The 23185-nt window shown below is 50.7% G+C and overlaps 1 long non-coding RNA gene and 2 gene segments (V, D, J or C); all 3 read right to left on the bottom strand.

The window, feature by feature from the left end:
- Positions 1-29: 29 nt before the first annotated feature.
- LOC120602103 (uncharacterized) lies at positions 30-19939 on the bottom strand. 2 transcript variants are annotated; one of them, XR_005652627.1, is made up of 4 exons: positions 19839-19939; positions 11030-11134; positions 3941-3943; positions 1268-1278 (listed from the first exon to the last, which is right to left on the bottom strand). It is a non-coding gene; the product is annotated as an uncharacterized LOC120602103 (long non-coding RNA). The 2 variants fall into 2 exon arrangements; XR_005652628.1 differs by lacking the exons at positions 1268-1278; positions 3941-3943 and adding an exon at positions 30-39.
- On the bottom strand, positions 4948-5532 carry LOC120602100 (immunoglobulin lambda variable 5-52-like). The segment is given in 2 exon segments: positions 4948-5378; positions 5454-5532. Coding segments are annotated over 2 exon segments (462 nt in total).
- LOC120602102 (probable non-functional immunoglobulin lambda variable 5-48) lies at positions 15645-16335 on the bottom strand. The segment is given in 2 exon segments: positions 15645-16213; positions 16290-16335. Coding segments are annotated over 2 exon segments (405 nt in total).
- Positions 19940-23185: the final 3246 nt, after the last annotated feature.

The raw sequence follows: 23185 nt of genomic DNA, 5'->3' as shown, positions 1-23185 counted from the left end.
GAGATCTTGAGAGAGGCAGATGCTGGGACCTCACATAGACTGATGACTATAAAGTGATTGAGACACTGAGTGAAGGGTTTGCCGTCTGTCACCAAATCAATGTCCCCTCTTTACAAATAAACTCAGACCTCAATTTCCTCTCTGGAGAGCCAGAGGTCTGAGTGATGAGATGTGTGTGTCCTCTTGATAGCCCCAGCATTCTGGTTCATTCCAGATCTAACCTCATCCCTAAGAATATTTCTGTCTTCCTCAGTGAAATCCCTTCTTGTCTTCTTTAAATGAGCTTAGCTGTCACCCTCCGTCCAGCAGCGACTCCTCTGGAAACTGACAGTCTGTGGCCAGGGTGCGAGGGGTCGGGGGTCTTCCCCTGATGAGTCCCGGACCATGTCCCAGGAGCAGCACAGGAGCAGAGCGGGACTGCTGCTGTCGACACGGAGGGGCACCCACAGGGACGATGGAATCGCCCTTCTGTTCTAAGAAACCATGGGTTAAATGGCACAGTGTCAACGCACTTGCAGATTTTCAGTAGGAAACGTCAAATTACAAAGTAATTTCACAGCGTCACCATGAAATTATTAAAGTCCGCAGAGTATGAAATATAAGAAAATAGGAAAACATATGTCTTGTAATCAGACATGAGAACAAGGCTGAGTCACCAAGCTGCCATGAAAATCATATAACAGTTCAAAACTCCCTTTCTCTTTATAGTCTACTGTGGACCAGATGAAATGGGAGGATAGAGAAGGGATTCAGATGTAAGGAGGAGGAGCGGGAGGATAAAATGTCTCCAGTAATTAGGGAAGACAGCACACATGACTGGTGTTAATTAAAGTGTGAAATGAAAATATGATGTGGTATCCATTTTGGAATTATGGGAAAAGTATCCATTGAATCCAGTTTACGTGATGATTTTCCTCTCTCTAGACATGTGTTGGAGACCGTCAAAGTAAGTCAGATTAAAAAATTCACAATAAATCAATTTTTAATACACATATACATCAAATAGTGTAGAGAAAAATAGGTAATTTCATATGTATCGAATTTTGAGATGTGAAGTATTGACAAAAAAAGAGAAAAAAATAGAAAGCTGAAAACAAAGATATTTTTAAAAAGTCCCTATAAAATAGAAAATTAAATAAGAAAGAACATATTAGTAAGAAAAATAATAACTGAAAGAATGACAGACAGAGGTATAAAGCATTTATTACACAATAATCAATACATTTTCTGTTTGTAACTAGAGCAGGGCTCCCTGAGGTTTGCCACCGTACACACTGTCTCAGGCGTTCTCTAGGCACCGTGGGTGCCATTAGTGTCCCCCCTGGGGCAGATCTGAGTGGGGATTAGGAGCCAGTGTGGAATGGAGGTTTCAGAGGCTGAGTAAGGGAGACACAGCCAGGGCCCCAGGAGCCCCTCACATGCAGGAAGGAGACAGAGCAGCGCCCCCTGGGGGTCCTGAGTGACACTGCCTGACTCAGGGTGGAGCTTCCTCTGGGAGGAGCTTTTCTCTCTGAGGGAACATGCTGATGCAGGCTGACCACCACCTCTTCACGTCTGCTGCTCCCCAGATTCCAGGTGCATCGTCACCCAGAGACGGAGCACATACCTTAGACTCAGCCCACATCCTCCATGGGGCCAAGGTGAATTTTTCTTCTGACACAATAGATTCTTCTTGCTCTTATGTTGAGTCATTCTTGCAATGATTGTTATGATCATAAGTGAGATCGAATTGTAATTTTCAAATTGGATACTGTTCCTGTTGGGTTGCATTCCGCGGATTTTCTAAAAAGAGAGAAGAAATTCAGGCTACATGTCAGCTAATATCATATAAATTTTAAATCATTTTTTAACCAAAGACTTAGGACATGAGGATGGCAGAGCCAGCACCCTCTGAGCCAGGACCCTGGTTGGGAATTAGCATGTGGTAGAGAATAGATAACGACCACCTGTGCCCAGATGTCAGGAGCAAAAGACCGTGCAAATGCCCTTCCTCCCCAGTGTCCTTTCTCTGTCCCCTAAAGGAAACTCCTGTCCTATGAGTGAGGATAAGAGAGGAATCTGGGCCATGGGGGAGAAGCCCCAGAGCTCTGCACGCTGAGGCCAATTTGTTGGCATTGAACACTTCCTCCCCTGGTGTCTCCCATCCTGTGCCCAGGTAGCGCTGTAAGTCAAGTTTCTCAAGCAAATATATTTTCATTGTGTGAATTTCCATCAACCTTTGCCTATAAATCAGATCTGGACAATGACTTCATGAGAGGAGGATGACACATGAGGCCAAAGTGTGTCAGAGCCAAGTGCTCATGTGGTTCCCGGTGGCCCAGGTGCAGGAAAGTCACACTTCAGCGGGGACCGTGCCTGCTCAAGTGTGGCGATGGTTGTTGTTGTTCTTCTTATTTTTATCATCGTCGTCGTAAGGGGCTCCTGACAGGTTCCCACTCACATTACACATGTCTTTGCAATGAGAGCAAAATGTCTGAGGGAAATTGTGTCTTTTTCCTTGATTACTCCTGTAGGTTCTAAGATGCCCTTGAAAATGACACTGACAGGACTTTTTTTTTGACTCTGACATATTTAAGCTTCTTTTATTCCAAGTTTGTAATTTTTCTCACCTGCGGATTGAGATGGAAAGAACATGACTGTGAATGGGACTCTCATTCTTTATAGCGGTTCTTCCTCCATTTCTGGCCTAAGAAACCCTCAGGGCGTGTTCCCAGTCTGCCTCGGGCCTGATGAAGTCCTTTTGTTAAGGACTCAGTGGATTTAATAGAGGATTTAATGGATTTATAAGAATTAGGACTAAAATACTGACAGCTACTAAATATCATCTCAGACAAAGAACCAGAGAGGTTGGACAAGTGCGAGAAGTCATGGGGTAGAAGTGGGGAGAGTGAGCCGGTGAGGGTCTGAGAGTCGTGCCCTTAATGGGGGGTGTCTCCTGGGGCCTGAGGGTCAGGATCCCCTCAGAGGACGATATCAAGAGAGAGAGACTCAGCCTTTCCTGACATTTCATGGCTCAGGGCATGAGCGGTGAGGCTTGGCCAGAAGCAGGTAGGGATGTTCATGGGCTTGGTAGGGGGCCACAGGGGAACTCTTAAGTTACAGATGCTCACATTCTGCTTTCCATGTCACCCTAGCCCAACAAGTCTGAGGGAAATTTTGGACTCAGGGGGACAGGAAGATGGCTACCGGGCATGGGTATGTTGCAGACCTGGAAAAGTAGTCATCACTTTGAGTTCTTGACAAAGACATGAGATTGAATTACATGGGTTCCTTGTGGTCAGATCCTGAGCTGGGTCCTTTGGCATCAGCCTCCTGTTGACTCTTCCATTGATTATCCAGAAGGAATCTGTGCCATCAGGAGATAGTTTCCGCATGTGGAGAGGTGAGCAAGCTGAGAACATGCTGTGAAATATAGTTTAGCCATTCTCAAAGCCTCACACCCTTGGAAAGTCTTTAGATCCTCAGGAGTTGGTGACCACTTTAGCAGGAGAGTCATCCCTGATGGGAAGTTAGATGCAGGAAGGGACCAGAGTGTGATGGTCCCACAGGAGGAGATGGAGGACGGAGTCTCCAGTCCTCCAGGGTCTGGAGCACTGTGCCAGGATCACCCACGTCTGGTCCTAATGAACAGCCTCTTCTTAGGACAGGATCAATGAGCCCCTCGAGATCCATTTCTTGCCAGCGGATTCATTTTGCATCACTCTGACATAGAACTCCAGGTAATACGTCTCTGGGGCTCCTCCCTGGATGTGTTGATGCTGGGCCATAAAGTGCATCTCCATGAAGCTGTTTTTTGTGCTGTAGATGATGTTATTCCTGAAACCTGACCCCATACCGTGCATGGATGTGTCAGCACAGCCTGGGTGCAGGAGGCTAAATGGTCTAAAAGATCCAGGGAGGTGAGATTTGGAGTCTCTGCTCACGTTGTCCACAGTCTAACAGACTTGAGGATCCAGAGCACAGAGTGTGGGTTTGCCAGACAGGTTGGTAAGGGAGGGGGAATTGCAAAAGGAGAAAGTCACCAGGTGTGGGAGCCCGGCGTCTGCAGATGACCTGAGAAGGAAGCCCCGCTGTCCCCGTGTGAGGTGTGGCGGGAAGACAGTTAGGAAACGAGCTACACACCCATTTCTCACACCCGCACTTGATCACATGAGCAACACTTGGTGCTCCCGTGAGCACTGCTGCAGGGGAGACTGACTGTGGGTCCGGGGTGCTGACTCTCATCTCCCGGGCCTGGTGCAGTGAGGAGGACGGGGACCTTGCAAGGTACTGGTCAGTGGTGTTTGGCTCCATTCTCAGGTTGTAACCAGGAGCTTCTGGTGTAGCTGACATGGCAACAACAAAGAGAACCGAAGTTCCCAGAGGAAGTGGCTGTTTCAACGTGTACCGAGTTTTGATGATGTGAACAGTCCCTGATGCTGATGTGTCATTGCAATGTTCCTCTTGATCAATTGAGGGAGATCACTTAACCACATTCAATGTTTTGATCCATAAGGTAGAATTATTTGTGCATTCATTTAAATATTTAATTTTAGAATGTTTTATAGTTTTCAGTGCATACAAATTTTAAATCCTGTCAGATTTTTCCTAATGTATTACGTATGTGTGATGCTATCGTAAATGCATTATTTTTAACTCTGGTTTAGAGGGCCCATTGCGTCCCCACCCTGGTGGAAGCACTTAGACCTGGAGCAGCGCAGAGTCACCCCTTCTGCTCCCTCAGAAGTGCAGGACCTGTCCCACGACCCTCAGGTCTCTCGTGTCCCCACTGAGGGCTGTGGACCTCGGACACGGGGTTACTGCCAGTGGACACGGTAACAGGGGCAGGATATACTAACAACAGAAAAATGTGAATTTAAACTGAAGAGAGAAGCATGTGATGTTGTCAGATCAAGTAGTCTGAGGAATATCGGGTGTTGACAGAAGAAATGACAAAAGAAGTCACCTCCTGTCTTGACTTGGTCAGAGCCCCTCCCATGAGTGATGGCACCAGGCCAGGAAAGTGAGGGGCAGGTTTGTGTCTCGCTTCCCCATGGGTCTGGAGCACTGTGTGAGCTTAGAGTTGCCATCCCATGTGTTACAGTAATAGTCGGCCTCGTCCTCAGGCTGGAGCCCGGAGATGAGCAGAAGCCCTGCGTTGGCCGAGGCGTCTTTGGATCCAGAGAAGCGGCTGGGGACCCCGGAGCCCTGGTACTTCTCGGAGTCTGATTTAAACCACAGGAGATACCGGGGAGGGCTCCCTGGCTTCTGCTGGTGCCAGTTAATGTAATAGTCGCCAACATTGAAGCCACTGCTCAGGGTGCAGGTGAGTCGGGCTGATGCTCCCAGAGATGCAGAGAGGGAGGGCGGCTGAGTCAGCACAGGCTGGGAGAAGGAACCTGCAAACACAATCATGTCAGAGTGAACAGAAAGGGTCAGTGTGCAGCTGTCCTGGGTCAAGGTCCTGTCCTTACCTGTGCAGTGAGAGAGGAGCACAAGGAGGACTCGGGTCCAGGCCATGGTGCACTCAGCCACTTCTTGGGCCACAGGTCTGGTTCTGGGCTGCCCAGGCCTCTCTTATCCCCTCCCAGATGGCCTCACAAAGGAGAAGCTGCTCATGCAAATGTGTCCCCACTCCTTACCCTCCCCCAGGTGCACTGACAGGGTCCGGGGCCCCTTGCAGAGGGAGGCAGTTGATGCACTGGCTTCTGCCATGCGTGGTGCTGGGAGGAAGTGCTGCTGGGAACACACACAGGCCTATGTGTAGGGGACAACGCCAGGCCGAGAAGGGACACGACAGCCAATTCCCCACAGGAAGCAAAGGGTCTTCCTGTCAGTGGGGCATTGCCCAGCTGGGAGCATCTATCCTGCAGAGACTCCCAAAGAGGGTCTCACACCGCCCCCTGCTGGTACTCAGGAGAACCTCTGCTCTTTCATGCTGCTCCAAGGTCTCACCTTCACCTGTTTCCTAAGTCCTTTTTTTCCCTCTTACCGTCAGCCCTACAGGGGAAGACGCAGGTGGGGTTGTGGTGTGACCGTCATTGACTTGGGCTTCCCCTGTGGGTGGCAGTCCAGAGGGAAGTTCGCGTGAATTCTGAGTCTAGAGTGGGTGGGAACCACTGTGGGTCTGAGGACACAAAGCACGGAACAGAGAACACAGTTGCTCTGTCCCCACGGTGGGCTCATAGGGGACTCTTGCTGCTCTGGGAGCTGAGTGTGAACAGGAGACACCAAGGGAAATACACCTTCCCAGAGGAGGACGTGGAAGGTGCAGAATGTCGAAGTTCCAGAGCAGGGAGGGGAGGACACTGCACACCCATGAGGCTGCTGCAGGGTGTGGTTGCTGAGCAGGGCCTAGGCTTCCATGAGGCGCCACTGTGGGACCAGCCTGTGACCGTGCCCCGTGTGCTGGGAGAGTTTGTTCCATCTGTGCCTGTCATCACTGCTGCACCTTAGAGATTATGCTCTGCAGGAATTTCTAGGACAGATCTTAGGACAGAACCTGACAAGACTGCTTGATGGCTCATGTCCTGCCTTTTACCAGGACCACCAGGACACTTACTACCATGACAAAGATCTGAGGAATGAAGAGATTGGCATGGAGCACCACGGGGGAAAGCGGTGTAGGAGTCACAGTCACAGTCATGGCCTGATGGGGCATAAGGCCCTCCTTCCATCCCTCATCACCAACGCCAGCCCTGGGGTCTAAGCCTGAGGGGAACAGAACTCAGATTCACAAGCCAGCTCTTGGGGCACACGGGAAGGCTGCTGTTAATATTATGGCCAAGGAGGTGGCCTTGCATTTACCTGGGTGGGAAATGGCAGGATAAGGGAAACCAGGGGGACAGGGAGACGTCCTCAGGAGGTGCTCACCTCCCTGTACCCCAAGGGTTAGGAGGCACAGAGCACTCCAGGTGCCTCTCCCCACCTCATAATGTAATAACTTTGTATTTCAGGGTGGGAGATTCACGATGACATTAAAGTGAGCGGCAAATGAAATTAGATGTGCAAGTTGTCAAAACAAAATTGTGATTCTTTATGTTCTGCAAAAATGAAATATTACAGCTTTCTACCCATCAAGACAGAAAACAAAACCAAAATAATCTGCAAAAGCAAAAAAGAAAGAACTTGGATGAGATCTAGCAAGGTGTCATTTCAGGTGGCTGGAGGAATTTGACAGCAAAGGGCACAGGGAAGGTGTGGAATGGCATGTGCCCTGAGGTGGGACACAGGGCACTGACCCCAGGCAGGGGGAGAGGGTGGGACAGTCTGGAGAGCCAGGTGGATGAGGTTGAGTCAGGGAGAGGTGGGGATGCCCCTGACACAGGCGAGGTCAGGTGGGGAGAGGTGTGATGGCTGTGTGATGGATTCGTGCTACATTTGTCACATTGAAGTCCTGGATAAAAGTATAGAGACTTGTGAGAAAAATGCGGAGACAATCGGGGAATGATTTGCCTCCTCTATGGAAGAATGCAGGTGTTAAAAGTAACCACTTGCCTGGGGACTTAGGATGCCTCATTCATTCATTTCATTCGTTACTACATTTTCCCTGCTTAGAGGTAAGTGAGCGACGGCTCACATAGATAACGAAGCAATGACGGACACTGGGAATATGAGGGAGGGGCCAGACAGGCCCTGGATCTTCCCACGCTCTCTCCCTGGCAGGAGGCCCCGCATCTCTCAGGCTGAGGGCAGAGCCAGGAGCATGGGCTCAGCTGACTCTCTCCCAGGTTCAGGCCCTATCCTGGCCCAGTACATGTGGCCTGGGTGACAAGGGACATGTCTTCAGTGGTAACTATTTACTGAGTACCCCCTGGTTTTGAGTACGGCGCTTGGCTGGGGAACCCAGGCTGAGCTAGACGACCTCATCCCGGCCTCATGGAGCTGACCCTGAAGAAGTAGCATAAGGGTGAGAGGTGAACAGGCCTCACCTGCAGCACCGGATGCTGGGACACCAGAGAGGCCACAGTCGCCCTTTATCCGGGTTCTGGGAGGGGATCACGGGGGAGCAGGAATCAGAGACAACATGAGAGTAGAGGGGACCCGGGCCTGACACAAATGTCTCTAGGGTTTAGGTGAAGTCCACAAAGTGATACAAACAGAGGAAGACAGAGGTGAATCACGTGACCCAGGAGGAGCAGACGACCAGCAACAATAGGATTAGAATTCAGAACAACCAGAGTCTGGCCAGGCAAGTGACACTGGATCTAAGAAGATGCGCTTTGGTTTGTGGGGTCGCTGAGCTCGCTGACTGGTTGAGCGTGATCCACTGAAGCTTCTGGAAAGGGAGACGGGGAGGAGCCGTGTGTCAGAGCGTGAGAGGTGAAGAGAAGCGAGAAGGTGACAGAGGGACAGCAGAGTCCCCTTAGCAAAGGTCGGAGGGGAAGAGTGAGATGGAGAAAGTCCACAGTCTAGACGTCCTTCTCTGAGTGTGTCAAGAAGTGAAATGAACTCAATTTGTAGTTTTTGTAACAGGAGAAGATATATCCCAAATTTATAATTTTATTACCTCTTAAAACATCAATCATTTTATCTTTAAGAAACACAATTGGCATCAATAGTCATTTCTTCATGGAAAAAAAATAAATTCTTTTATTAAAGAAAAAATTCTCTTAAATTCTTTACCACTTCACTGTTCTCTTCAATAAATATGAGTTGAACAAAACATAGGACACATGTTCACGCTTTATTTGTATGAGAGCCATGTGTGTAACGTTTCAAAACTGTTCTCCGACAGTCTAGACATGAGTTGGTGATCTAAGTGGATTCTTTAATCTAATCTACTTATATATTGTGACCCAGGGCTGTCCTTAAGTGCAGTGATTAATTTTTTGGTTCCTGGAGTGATTCCCAAGATGCCTAAAACTTTTCTGTGCACGCCCTGTATTTTTCTAGAAATTTACTCCCGCACAGACACACACTTTTGTGTCAATGGGCTGAAGACGATGTTTGGGCTGGAAACTGATGGATGGACAGGAGATGAGACCGGAAGGGATAGGGTGCAATCTGGGAAGGTAAATGACCCTTGGCCTGAGGACATAGCATGATATTACGGACACACACACAATATTTCAGGACAGTGACGAGGACATTCCAAGGTGGGGAAATCAGGAGAATTTTATTCTTGTATTGTAATTGACTTCATGTCCTGCAGAGGCAGAGTCACGGAAGAATCAGAAGCAGGCTGAGTCTCATCTTGCTCCTGTGACCATGACCCTGCGCGGTGGAGACTCTCAGACATGACCCAGAAGTGACGGCGGAGGCAGGTTCTTGGTTTTGGGGGAAAAGTCGCCCCCAGATGGAGGATGTGGACAGAGCAGAGTTTCGAGTGCTGGTCCCTGAGTCTGGTCATCATTTGACAGAGTGACTGGTGGAGAAGGTCTCAGGGGTGGTGCGGAACTGGCCACCAATGAGGGTTCTTGAACCTTCTCTAACTTCCTTTTACCTCTGGAAATTGAAAGCGTCTTTCTGCCTCTCCTGGGACTACATGAATTTCACATCGATACCCCGTGGATGCGACTGGGTGTGTCTTGGCCTGCAATTGATCTATTGCAGGAATATCAGAATGGTCAGTGAGCCAGCTGCAGCTCTATGAGACAGGGACAGCCTAGCCTGTGTCCCTGCCCAGACCCCAGTGTCCACAGTGTCTCACCTGAACTAACGATGACGGGGAGGAGAAGTGTGATGTGTGTGGTGGGGATGTACTTGCTGAAAGTTCCATCATGTTTTAAGTTCACTTTGGACCCCAAATCTCCCAGCCTTATGGTTAGTCTGTGACTGACCGGACAGGGGCTGTGTAACCTAAACAATCAGACAATCTGGTCACCATGATGGTGTCAAGGAGATGCATGAGTGATCAGGTCCAGCCATCCTAAAGACTGGAGTTCCTGGCCAATGTGTCGGAGTATAAGCCTCTATCTTTCCGAGGGGTTTGTGGTGTGCATGTGATGCCTGGGACCACAGAGACATTTTGTACCCAGGTGGGGAATCAGCCTGAAGACACAATATTTTGACTTGTATGTCCTGTTTCTTCTCCCAAGCAGTGTCAGCTCTCTGAGCACAGGGAGCCTCCTGTCTTGTCTGCACAGTATCCCGAGATCCTAGACTCAAATCTGACACTTAGTAGGTGTTCAGTACATGGTGTGGATGCACATCATCTGCAAAGAGACTCTCCTGAGTCAGACACAGCTGAATCTGCATCCCTGGCCCTGTCCTGACCCCATGATGTGGACTGAACTGTGCTCCCTCCAAATCCCATGTGGAAACCGTCACCCCGCAGGTGACAGTCTCTGAAAACCAGGCCTTGAGGAAGTAACTAAGGTAAAGGAGCTCATGCGGGTGGTGCCCAATCAGAAGGGCCGGTGTCTTTATGAGAAGAGGAGGAGAAACCAGGGCTGAGCGCACACAGAGAGAAGGCCGTGTGAGGACTCGGGGAGAATGCAGCCGTCTGCCGGCCAAGGAGCGAGGCCTCGGGAGAGACCCACCTGCCCACACCTCTGCCTTGGACTTCCAGAATGCAGAACTGGGGGAACATACGTTTCTGTTAGTTAAGGTTCCCGTCTGTGTTTTGTGCTATGACAGCCCCTGCTCCAAAACATCTCATAATGGACTCTGTGCCCAGGTCCCACCCGCCCCACATCCAGGAACTTCAGGTCAATTAAGAAAATCACACAATGTGGACAGATTTAGCAGACAGGTTTTCTGGTGTGGGTTTCAGACCCCAGATTTTCCAAACAGAAAAAAGAACGTGCTTTCCTGTAAGAAGAGTAGGGCTGCCCAGGGAAGCCCTGTTGCAGGGGGTCAGCAGGTTTTTGTCTCACTTCCCCACGGGCCTGGAGCACTGTGCGAGCACCGAGACTGTTGTCATATGTCTGGCAGTAATAATCGGCCTCGTCTGCAGCCTGGAGCCCACGGACAGTCAGCGAGGCCGAGTTGCCAGACTTGGAGCCAGAGAATCGGTCGGAGACCCCTGAGGGTCGTTTGTTATTATCATAGATGAGGGTTTTGGGGGCTGTTCCTGGGAGCTGTTGGTACCAACCTACATCGTAACCAGCCCCGATGTTGGAGCTGCTTCCAGTGCAGGAGATGGTGACACTCTGTCCCGGGGCCCCAGACACTGAGGACGGCTGGGTCAGCACAGACTGGGCCCAGGAGCCTGGAAGAGACACAGAGATGGTGATGCTGGGGCTAGAGACAAGAGGAGGGAGCAGGGTCCTGTGTGGCCTCCCTAGGTCCCCTCCACTGTCCCTGTATCCGGTCACCTGTGCAGTGAGCAAGGAGCGTGAGGAGGAGAGGGGACCAGGCCATGGTGGAGATGATCACCGCGTCCTGTCCTCTGTGTCCCCACAGCTGAAGCAGAGCTTCCCCCAAGTCTCTCCCTCCCCTCTTCAAGCTCTGACAGAGGGAGGGTCCACTCATGCAAATGAGACCCCCAGCTTTCTGATCCCTCACTGGAACCCTGGTCAGGCCCCTCTGCCTGAGGGAATTAGGGCGTGGGCCAGGGTGGCTCTGTGTGGGGTGGGGAGGTCACAACTGTGAGACCTGAACAGAAGGCAGCAGGCAGTGCCAGGTGGCTGGTCCCAGCTCTGAATACACTTAGTTCAAGAGCAGGCCTTGACCGCCCCCTGGTGTCCAGCTCCAACACACTATTGTGTGACTTGGTGCCCAAAGCCCTTCAGAGACAGCTCCTGCCTCCCCACTGCTCTGTTCCTTGTCTCCCTGCCTGAGGTCCACGATAGCTGTCACTTCATGTGGCCTCCCCACCATCTCAGCAAGTCTTCATGCTCTACTCAGACTACAGGGTTTGTCTGTCTCCAGCTCCCTTGACTGTGAAGTTTGTTTTTTCTCGTTACTTCATTTGGAGCATATTCCCAAGTCTTCTCATTATTTTGACTTCCTATTTTTTGTCCTAAGAATTAGATGAAATAGTTTCTCTCCCGATCTTGAAAATGTGGATGTGTGTAGAAGCGACCTCCGTGTGGACTGTGCTGGGTGGTGTGACAGGCTAGTTGGGGTCAGGGCAGACACTGTGTCCCCTGGGTGCCAGCTGCCCTGCAGGAGTGGGCTGAAGGCAGATGTGTGTGCATGCGCGGTGGAGCTGTATGTTCCTGCTGGAGTGAATCCACGTGGGGTGTCCTGCAACGTGCCACGGAGGCCGTACATGCTGGAGAGAGCACCTGGGTAGAGTGCCCACCTGTGCTTTCCAGGTGGAGAGGAGATGAAACAATGGCCTCCCCTCCTTGTCTGACCCTGGAGCCCTCCCTCCGCACCCAGAGCTTCCCCAGCCCCACCTTCTCTGTGTGAGCCTCTCCTGCGCTGTGCAGAAGCTGTGCAGTCGGCCCTCAGCGTCTCTCAGGAAACTTGTCCTCAGTGTCGCTGAACATTCACTGTGTCCTGGGAGGGGGTGAGCCAGCGTCTTCCTGTGCGGCCATCCTGGACCTGTCCCTGTTAATAGATTGTTTAATAACATTTGCATGATTATTTAATTTCTCATCATCTGTATTTGAGAGGCTCAATGCATGTCATACAGAATGATCTGTGTTAATTTCTGCTCTAATAACCAAATGCACCTCTGACAGGTTAGATGAAAAATAATCTATGTTTAAACTATGGACACCAATTCCAATGTGTGAAGGGTGGAGGTTCTGAGAAATTCGACCCCTACGATTCAACTGGATTCTGCGACCATCTACCTGGAGATGGCATCCGGTTCCACAGTTAAAGAGTTCAGTCCCACCAGACTTCCCTCATCCCCCACAAGCCCACCCTCAACTTCAGAAGCCAGTCACAAGTCCAGGTTATTACATTTGCTCCTGACCAACCAACTCTAGATGGAAGGTCCAATGATCCCTGCTCACTGCCTTGGATCTGAGTCATTTGTTAGAGGAGCTCATGGAACTCAGAGAAGCATTTTACTTGCTATCAGTTGATTATGAAAAAGATGCATAAGGTGGGGAAGGGTGTGGCCCTCTCTAGGCACTAGACTCTCCAGCATTACTTGGGCATGGTTGTTGTACACTGTCCATGGAAAGCCATTGACCTGTAGCCCCTCTATCCTCCCCGTGGTCAGGCGACCATGACTGAGAGTTCCAACCATCTAAGCACACAGTTGGCCCTCCTGGCCACCTGCTCCTTCCCTCTGGTGAGTCCCAAAGTCACCTTATTAACAAACAAAAGACTCCTTTCTAGCTCTGGTCACTTTGGAAATTTGTGGATTTCAGGAGCTCTGTTCCAAAAATGGGATGAAGGCCAAATATATATTTATTATGGTAAATCATACTATCATATATGAGTATATGCTACATGCACATTTTTATATATTTATGCATATGCATATAAATACACATGGAAGACACATATATACACATTTATGTACATTTTGAGATGGATGGGAGGGACTAAAATTTATTAGAAAGGAAATAGAAAAAGGATAATTAAAAAATCCAAAAACACCAAAGCATTACCTTTTGTAGGTAACTATACCTATTCATACTTGTTAGAAATGCAGTCTAAAGAATGACAAAGGACATAGCATTTGTTACATATTTCATCATGAATATGCTGAGAGGTCATAGAATTAGCAAGGACCTTGACGTCTGTCGTCCCTACACATTGTCTCTTGGCATTCTTGAGGCACCAAAGGTCACAATGCCTTTTGTCATGAAGAAGGTCCGGGTGGCAGTTAGGACCCAGTGGTGAAGTGAGGATTGGGAAGCTGCACGTGGCAGAAGAACCAGGGACGGGGAGGAGCAGAGAGTGTCTCCCCTCCGTGTCCTGAGTGACCTGCTTGTCCCAGATGAGAGCTTCTTCGGCTGTGCCTTGACCCCCGAAGGCCCGCGCTGGCACCTGCTGCGCACCTGGGCTAGGGGCGGGTGAGGCCCATCGCGGGAACTCGCCCATTTCACCCATCATGCGTCAGGGCCGCAGTGCTGAGCGCTCAGAGGTTCCTTCCGTGACTGTGGCATCTGACTGATGGCTCAGTACCGCTCACATCTGCTGTCGTCCAAGTCCACGTTCATGAACCCCACAGGCCCCGCAGAGGTCCCGGTCTCAGCCCAAATCCTCCCTGGTGGTGAGAAAATCTTCCTTCATCTCACATGGGTGCTATTTGCTCACATGCTGAGAACTTCAAGATTTGAGTCGATTTCATAATTGGTCTGGTATCTGATTGATATAAAAAGACCATTTCTCTAAAGAGACTCCCTCTCGTTCTGGATTCTTCCTCCACTAATGGTTCCGGCGCCCCCAGGGCCTGGTATTTCAAAAGTCCTTTGTCCTGATTCATTTCACTGGCAAACACTCCACGCACTGGCACCGAAGGAAAGCAGGACTTTCGGGTGATGGCTGTACGATACTAGGGGTCGGGACCACAGGCTCTAAGCCCAAAATAACTGAGGTTTATCCGATGCCATTCACAACGATGGACCAGGGAGGAATAATAACTGGAGGAAAATGACATAAACCCAGCTCCCCTGAGGATTCTGAGCTCAGAGCATGACCAGTAAAACAAGGGCAGGACGAGGGGAGCTATGCGGTCTTGCAGAGGCATCTGGATCCCGAGGGGACACAGGCTGGACTCTGCCCCTCCTGTCCAGCCCACATCATCCACACTCACCATGTGTGGGAAATTATTTTTACTTCTGAGGTGAAATTGATGGTGTGTGTATGGGGAGACCAGTAAGAAAAGGGTTATTGTTATGGATTCCATTCTCTGCTGTTAGTTATAGGTGCCAGAGAATGACACAACCTGAGCTGGTACAGGTCACAGGCAGGAGCAGAGGAGGGACAGGATTGGAGGGCAGGTGTTCACCGCACTTCAACATGGAGCAATAGCTTTTGGTGACATAAATGTTACAGCCAGGTGTGTGACAGTGTTCATCAACCCTGTCCTCACACTGGAGTCCAAGGGTTGTCAAGGAGAGCTGAGGATATCAGGATGGGACCCCGGATTGTCAATCAGAGCCCTCCGAAATCTCAATCCTAGAAGTTCTTTCTGGGAGCGCTTGTGATGGGAACCCCCAATGTGTCTGCTGCTCCCTCTTCAGGAGAAGGTGAATTCTGCACCTGAGCCTTCTCCACAGCTTCATGGAGTGAAGTGACTTTAATCAAACGTTCTGTTTCCTGATAGTCCTCAGGCATCCATCTATACCCTGGATGTAGACAAGCTCCCATGGGATAGGAGACGGAGAAGGACACAGGCAGTCCCTATGGCCTCAAGAAAATCCATCATCACAGGCCCCATGGCACTGAGTGTTGTCAGCAAGGAAAGTCACATCCATGGGACCGACTTCACCCACTTTCCCTGGAGCAGGCTCTGGGTTCATCTACCACTTCAGGCCCCAGCTCCTCTCATGCCCAACCCCCCTCTCCCTGACTTCACACCTGAAAGCTTGGGCAGCTGACCCTGAGCCAGGGTAGCTCTGTGCCTGGAATTCCTCCCGGATCTCACATCTCAGATCTCGTCCCTGGGACACAGGGCTCCGTGGCCACTTCTGAGCATAGGAACCTGGAAGGGATTAGAAGTCAGTGCTCTGACCCCTGGAAGAGCTGAGTCCATGCTGTGGAGGACGGTCCACCTGCTGGGGTGGTCCACGGCTCTGATCCCGAATTCTAGACAAGGTGGCTTTGCCTTTTGAAAGGGAAAAAAAAGCCAGTGCAAGAGGCACTGAGTTTTAAAACTTGAATCAGCAGGCAAATTTTCTGTATCTTCATGAGGATTTTTTCTTTGTTTTGTTTTTCTAGAAAGTTGAGACAACTTGACTATAAAAGTGGGAAGGACATTGTGATCCAGCATCTACTTAAATTGCAGTTAGTGCATATTGAACTTATTTTAAATGAGAGGAATGTCTTATCCCGTGGCATTAACAGGCTGAGGTTTATGTCTCACTTTCCCACCTGTGTATGTCACTGTGAGAGTCACTAATGTACCAGATCTGACAGCAATAGTCGGCCTCGTCCTCAGGCTGGAGCCCGGAGATGAGCAGAAGCCCTGAGTTGGCCGACGCGTCTTTGGATCCAGAGAAGCGGCCGGGGACCCCGGAGCCCTGGTCCTTATTGGAGTCTGAGTAGAAACTCAGGAGATACCGGGGAGGGCTCCCTGGCTTCTGCTGGAACCAGTTTACCCAGTGGCCACCAACAGTGAAGCCACTGCTCAGGGTGCAGGTGAGTCTGGCTGTTGCTCCCGGAGAAGCAGAGAAGGAGGGCGGCTGAGTCAGCACAGGCTGGGAGAGGGAACCTGCAAACACAGAAACATTGTAGTGAACAGAAGGGTCAGGGTGCAGCTGTCCTGGGTCTCTGGGTCCTGTCCCTACCTGTGCAGAGAGAGAGGAGCATGAGGAGGACTGGGGTCCAGGCCATGGTGCACTCAGCCACTTCTTAGGCCACAGTTCTGGTTCTGGGCTTCCCAGGCCTCTCTCATCCCCTCCCAGATGGCCTCACAAAGGAGAAGCTGCTCATGCAAATGTGTCCCCACTCCTTACCCTCCCCCAGGTGCACTGACAGGGTCTGGGGCCCCTTGCAGAGGGAGGCAGTTGATGCACTGGTTTCTGCCATGCGTGGTGCTGGGAGGAAGTGCTGCTGGGATCACACACAGGCCTATGTGTAAGGGACAACGCCAGGCCAAGAAGGGACATGACAGCCAATCCCCCACAGGAAGCAAAGGGTCTTCCTGTCAGTGGAGCATTGCCCAGCTGGGAGCACCTGTCCCGCAGAAATTCCCAGGAGGAACAGACGACCAGCAACAATAGGATTAAAATTCAGAAAAACCAGAGTCTGACCAGGCAAGCGACACTGGATCTAAGAAGATGCGCTTTGGTTTGTGGGGTCACTGTGCTCGCTGACTGGTTGAGCGTGATCCACTGAAGCTTCTGGAAAGGGAGACGAGGAGGAGCCATGTGTCAGAGCGTGAGAGGTGAAGAGAAGCGAGAAGGTGACAGAGGGACAGCAGAGTCCCCTTAGCAAAGGTCGGAGGGGAAGAGTGAGATGGAGAAAGTCCACAGTCTAGACGTCCTTCTCCGAGTGTGTCAAGAAGTGAAATGAACTCAATTTGTAGTTTTTGTAACAGGAGAAGATATATCCCAAATTTATAATTTTATTACCTCTTAAAACATTAACCATTTTATCTCTAAGAAACACAATTTGCATCATTGGTCACTTCTTCATGGAAAAATATTCTTTTATTAAAAAAAATTCTCTTAAATTCTTTACCATCTCAGTGTTCTCTTCAATAAACATGAGTTGAACAAAACACAGGACACATGTTCACGCTTTATTTGTATGAGAGCCATGTGTGTAACGTTTCAAAATTATTCTCTGACACTCTGGAGATGAGTAGCTGATCTAAGTGGATTCTTTAATCTAATCTACTTATATATTGTGACCGAGGGCTGTCCTTAAGTGCAGTGATTAATTTTTTGGGTCCTGGAGTGATTCCCAAGATGCCTAAAACTTTTCTGTGCACGCCCTGTATTTTTCTAGAAATTTACGCCAACACACACACACTTTTGTGTCAATGGGCTGAAGACGATATTTGGGCTGGAAACTGATGGATGGACAGGAGATGAGACCGGAAGGGATAAGGTGCAATCTGGGAAGGTAAATGACCCTTGGCCTGAGGACATAGCATGATGTTATGGACACACACACAATATTTCAGGACAGTGACGAGGACATTGCAAGGTGGGGGAAATTAGGAGAATTTTATTCTCGTGTTGTAATTGAATTTATGTCCTGCAGAGGCAGAGTCACAGAAGAATCAGAAGCAGGCTGAGTCTCATCCTGCTCCTGTGTCCATGACCCTGCGAGGTGGAGACTCTCAGACATGACCTAGAGGTGACCGCGGAGGCAGGTTCTTGGTTTTGGGGGAAAAGTCACCCCCAGATGAAGGGTGTGGACAGCGCAGAGTTTTGAGTGCTGGCCCCTGAGTCTGGTCATCATTTGACAGAGTGACCAGTGGAGAAAGTCTCAGGGGTGGCGTGGAAGTGGCCACCAATGAGAGTTCTTGAACCTTCTCTAACTTCCTTCTACCTCTGGAAAGTGAAGCCATCTTTCTGCCTCTCCTGGGACTACATGAATTTCAGATCGATACCCCGTGGATGCGGCCGAGCGTGTCTCGGCCTGGAATTGATCTATTGCAGGAATATCAGAATGGTCAGTGAGCGAGCTGCAGCTCTATGAGACAGGGACAGCCTAGCCTGTGTCCCTGCCCAGAATCCAGTGTCCACAGTGTCCCAACCTGAACTAACAATGAGGGGGCAGGGAAGTGTGATGTGTGTGGTGGGGATATATTTGCTGAAAGTTCCATCATGTTTTAAATTCTCTTTGGACCCCAAAACGCCCAGCCCTATGGTTAGTCTGTACTGACCCCAGTTCCAGCCGGACAGGGGCTGTGTAACCTAAACAATCAGACAATCTCCTCCCTGGTCACCATGATGGTGTCAAGGAGATGCTGAGTGATTGGGTCCAGCCATCCTGAAGACCGTGGTTCCTGGTTAATGTGTTGGGGGACAAGCTTCTGTCTTTCCGAGGGGTTTGTTGTGTGCATGTGATGCCTGGGACCATAGAGGCATTTGGTCCCCAGGTGGGAAATCAGCCTGAGGACACGATATTTTGGCTCATTTGTCCCATTTCTTTTCTCAGGCAGTGTCTGCTCCCCGAGCTCAGGGAGCCTCCTGTCTTGTCCGCACTGTATCCCAAGCTCCCAGACCCAAATCAGTCACTTAGTAGGTGTTCAGTACATGGTGTGGATGCACATCATCTGCAAAGAGACTCTCCTGAGTCAGACACAGCTGAATCTGTGTACCTGGCCCTGTCCTGACCCCATGATGTGGACTGAACTGTGCTCCCTCCAAATCCCATGTGGAAACCGTCACCCCGCAGGTGACAGGCTCTGAAGACCAGGCCTTGAGGAAGTAACTCAGGTGAAGGAGCTCATGCGGGTGGTGCCCAATCAGTAGGGCTGGTGTCTTTATGAGAAGAGGAGGAGAAACCAGGGCTGAGCGCACACAGAGAGAAGGCCGTGTGAGGACTCGGGGAGAATGCAGCCGTCTGCCGGCCAAGGAGCGAGGCCTCGGGAGAGACCCACCTGCCCACGCCTCTGCCTTGGACTTTGAGAATGCAGAACTGTGGGAACATACGTTTCTGTTAGTTAAGGTTCCCGTCTGTGTTTTGTGTTATGACAGCCCCGGCTCCAAAACACCTCTCATGGACTCTGTCCCTAGGTCCACCCGCCCCACATCCAGGAACTTCAGGTCACTTAAGAAAATCACACAATGTGGACAGATTTAGCAGACAGGTTTGCTGGCGTGGGTTTCAGACCTCAGATTTCCCAAACAGAAAAAATAACATGCTTTCCTGTAAGAAGAGTAGGGCTGCTCAGGGAAGCCCCGTTGCAGGGGATCAGCAGGTTCTTGTCTCACTTCCCCATGGGCCTGGAGCACTGTGTGAGCACTGAGACTGCTGTCCCATGCTGAGCAGTAATAATCGGCCTCATCCTCAGCCTGGAGCCCACGGATGGTCAGCGAGGCCGAGTTGCCAGATCTGGAGCCAGAGAATCGGTCGGGGACCCCCGAAGGTCGACTGCTACTATCATAGATGAGGGTTTTGGGGGCCTTTCCCGGGAACTGCTGGAACCACTGCACATGATACTTCCCAATGTTGGAGCTGCTTCCAGTGCAGGAGATGGTGACACTCTGTCCCGGGGCCCCAGACACTGAGGATGGCTGGGTCAGCACAGACTGGGCCCAGGAGCCTGGAAGAGGGAGAGACACAGACATGGTGATGCTAGGGCTGGAGTAAAGATAAGGGAGCAGAGCTCCGTGTGGCCTCCCAGGGTCCCCTCCACTGTCCCCTTATCCGGTCACCTGTGCAGTGAGCGAGGAGGGTGAGGAGGAGAGGGGACCAGGCCATGGTGGAGATGATCACCGCGTCCTGCCCTCTGTGTCCCCACAGCTGAAGCAGAGCTGCCCCCAAGTCTCTCCCTCCCCTCTTCATGCTCTGACAGAGGGAGGGTCCACTCATGCAAATGAGACCCCCAGCTTTCTGATCCCTCATTGGGTCCCGAGTCAGGCTCCTCTGTCTTAGGATGTCAGATGGTGAGCAGGTGCAAGGCTGTGTAGGGCCCAAGGGATTGGGGAGGTCACAGCTGTGAGGCCTGAGCAGAGGGCACAGGCAGGACCAGGTGGCTGGCCCCAGTTCTGATCAACCTCAGAAATTCAGGAACGGGACAGCACGTTTCCTGGTGTCCAGCCACAGACACATTATTGTGTGAGTTTGTGAGCAGAGCCCATCAGAGACTCCTTCTGTCTATTTACTTTACTCTCTACTGTCCCTGCATAGGGTCAGCCCATGTGTCAACTTATGTGGCCTCCACATCAACTCAAGTCATCATAGTGCTTCACTCGGACTCCTCAGGGTGACTGTCCCCAACTCCCTTGGCTGTTCAGTGGTCAGGGCTGAGGTGGTGTCTCATACAAAGTCCTCTCAGATCAGAATCAAGTCCCGAGCAGTGACTGTCCCCATGGAGGCGTGTCCCCTTCTGTTCAGGACGCAGGATCTTTCCTCATGTGTGATTCCACCCAGGTGTCCAGGGCTCTCGTCCCTGTGTGTCCCCCGCAGCCCTGAGGAGCTGGGGCTCTTCTCTCGGGGACTGGGAGCGGGTGGGGAGGACGCCCTTCCCAGCATCCCCCGTGGGTGATGCTCTGTAAGTCCTTGTTGTCTGTCAATATTCCCACCTGCTCAAACAAATACTCCGCGTCCAAGGAGCGGTGATTCCCGCCTAGGAGTCTGTCCTCAAGCTCCCAGTCTCATATCCTTAGGATGTTTCTTCATAATGTCGTGTCCACATCCTTCCTTTATATCATGTGGACTCATGTAAATTTGCTTCCCCTCTCCAGTCCCCACTGCAATGTGTCACACTGAGACCACATGCAAGTTCTCTTAATTACTTCAAAAACGGCAACATTTTTCCCTTCTGTTCTGAAAATATTCCTTTCTATGGGACATGGATCTACTATATTTCCATGTTCACTTCATAAACATTTAAAACAGTGTTAGTGCACAATCTGGGTAGATATTGTATTGAAAACTCACAGGAGAATGGAATATCAACAGGAACATTTGAATGTAAACGAGGTTTGGAGAGAGAATCTGCAAGGCTGATATCAATGAGGTGGTTGGGTAGGGAGGAGGGAAGGGTCTGTATGAACTTGAGGTTCTCCCTTTGTGCACCGTGTGGATGTTTCCGCTGTTAAGTCTTGGAGGAGACGTGGGGCAGAACCCGCTGGGGGGACTCCGATGACAGCTCGTCTTCCTGGTGCTGAACAGTCGGGGCCAGTGAAAGAAGCAGGGGAGAGGAGAGTGGAGCCCTGCAGTCCCCTAGCAATGAGACGCCCCAGGGCTGGGAGCAGCTTCATCCCATATCAACTTACAGCACGTGTGGGGACTCTTGTCCTTCACAGGGAAGGAGTCATAAACAAATCAGAAGTAAATATGCAGGATGCTGAACGAGTAGAGTGTTGCCTGTGCTCTCCCCAGTCATGCGACTCAGGGAAGGTGTCTCAAGACAGGCGTTCCTCACGCGCGTCCAGAGTGAGTTTGGGTGTGGATGAAGAAATAGTGCATGACGATGGCCAAAGTCAAGAAAAGGAACGGCATGGTGGAGTAATGGGAACGTCCTTGAGAGGAGAAGGTGGTTGGGAAGGAGCAGAGGGGTTTGCTGCAGAGCATCATGGGCCTGAGAGAGGACAGGGGGTGGTGACAGCGTTTGGAGAGAATCGCACCCTTTCTCCTGCCCTGTGTGATGATGTGTGAGCATCTAGAGCACAGAATGTCATTGGGCATGAGGATTTTTCTATTTGGATGGAGTGGGGGACACCATGGTTCACAGGGACCTGCGGGCAAGCGGGGGCCAAAGCCGAATGATGGAGTGTTCAGAGTGTGGGTGTCTCACTGTGCACGGGGACCTGGCTGCAGGTTGAAGACTGAAAGGCAGATAAGCGCCGCTCGGAGAAGAGACCAGTACTCGATTCCTGGTCCGTGGGGACAGAAACACACACACTGACTTAAGTGGTATGGAGATGACGGACAGCCAAAGAGGAAGCAGTGCCCAGAAGCTTCATTCCCTGAGTTGTGACAGCCCCCTCGGCCTGCACCTTCGCTCCACAGCTTCCATGCCCGCGTGACTGCAGGGGTCTTACCCTGGCCCTCCCCTGTGGCGTCTGAAACACAGAGAGCTGGACCCTGCCTGAGGGTCATTGTACACACTTGCAGACGGAACAAAGGAATGTGCATCGAGTCGGTGATGGGGACGGAGTTTCCAAATGGGCGAGAAGCGTGGCCATGAGGACTCCATCTCTTCCTAAGACACTGTTCCGGGCCCCAAGGTCCCTTCTTAGGGGACCAGCCGAGGTCTAACAATACTTGCAGGAGATGCCTTTCCCCACAGTGCCCTTAACAAGGAAGAGCGTGTGGGGATACATAAGAAATGGCATTTTCTCTCTCCCTCACCCTTCTCTCTTCCTTTCTCTCTTACATGCCCTGCTTAAGGGAATGGTCCGTCATTTAATCGTCCTAATTAGTCCCTTTCAAACATCTCACCCTTTCCTCCACGGTGCTCTAGTCCCATTCACCTTGCTGAACCCCGTGCCACATAAATCTAGCAGTTAGCTCTCCACCTGAATCGACCCACTTGAACGATGTTGGAAACCAACACACACCATGCTGAGCAGTGTCACTGAAATGCATGAAGAGATTCCTCCAGAGTGTCCTTAGTGCAGGCTCATCATCCTTATTGCTTTCCCTCGTCCATTCATCTGTCCTGTCCTGTCTGCAAAGACAGTTCTAAACTGTTCCCCGTTTAGCTGCTGGAAAAGAATGAAATCCTACCATTTGCGATGACACGGATAGATCTACAGGTGATTATGCGGAGCGAAATAAGTCAGACAGAGAAAGACAAATACCATACAATTTCGTCGATATGAGGAATCTAAAGAACAAAAAGAACAAACTAATTGAAAACAGACTCACAAATCTCGAGGACAATCTGGTGACAGCTGGAGGGGAGGGGTGGGGACTAGGAGAAGGCGGTGAAGGGTTAAAGAGGCACAAATCGGCAGCTGAGAGATGGGCACGGGGAGCATGGCGTGGGGAGCGCGGTGGGCAGCAGTGTGGTGGCTGTGTGCAGAGCCAGAGGGAGGACAGAGCGATCAGG

The sequence above is a fragment of the Pteropus medius genome, unplaced genomic scaffold (assembly GCF_902729225.1).
Source record: "Pteropus medius unplaced genomic scaffold, Ma_sr-lr_union100, whole genome shotgun sequence".
NCBI lineage: Eukaryota > Metazoa > Chordata > Mammalia > Chiroptera > Pteropodidae > Pteropus > Pteropus medius.
The sequence above is the reverse complement of the archived record's forward strand: the minus strand, read 5'-3'. Positions and strand labels throughout refer to the sequence as shown.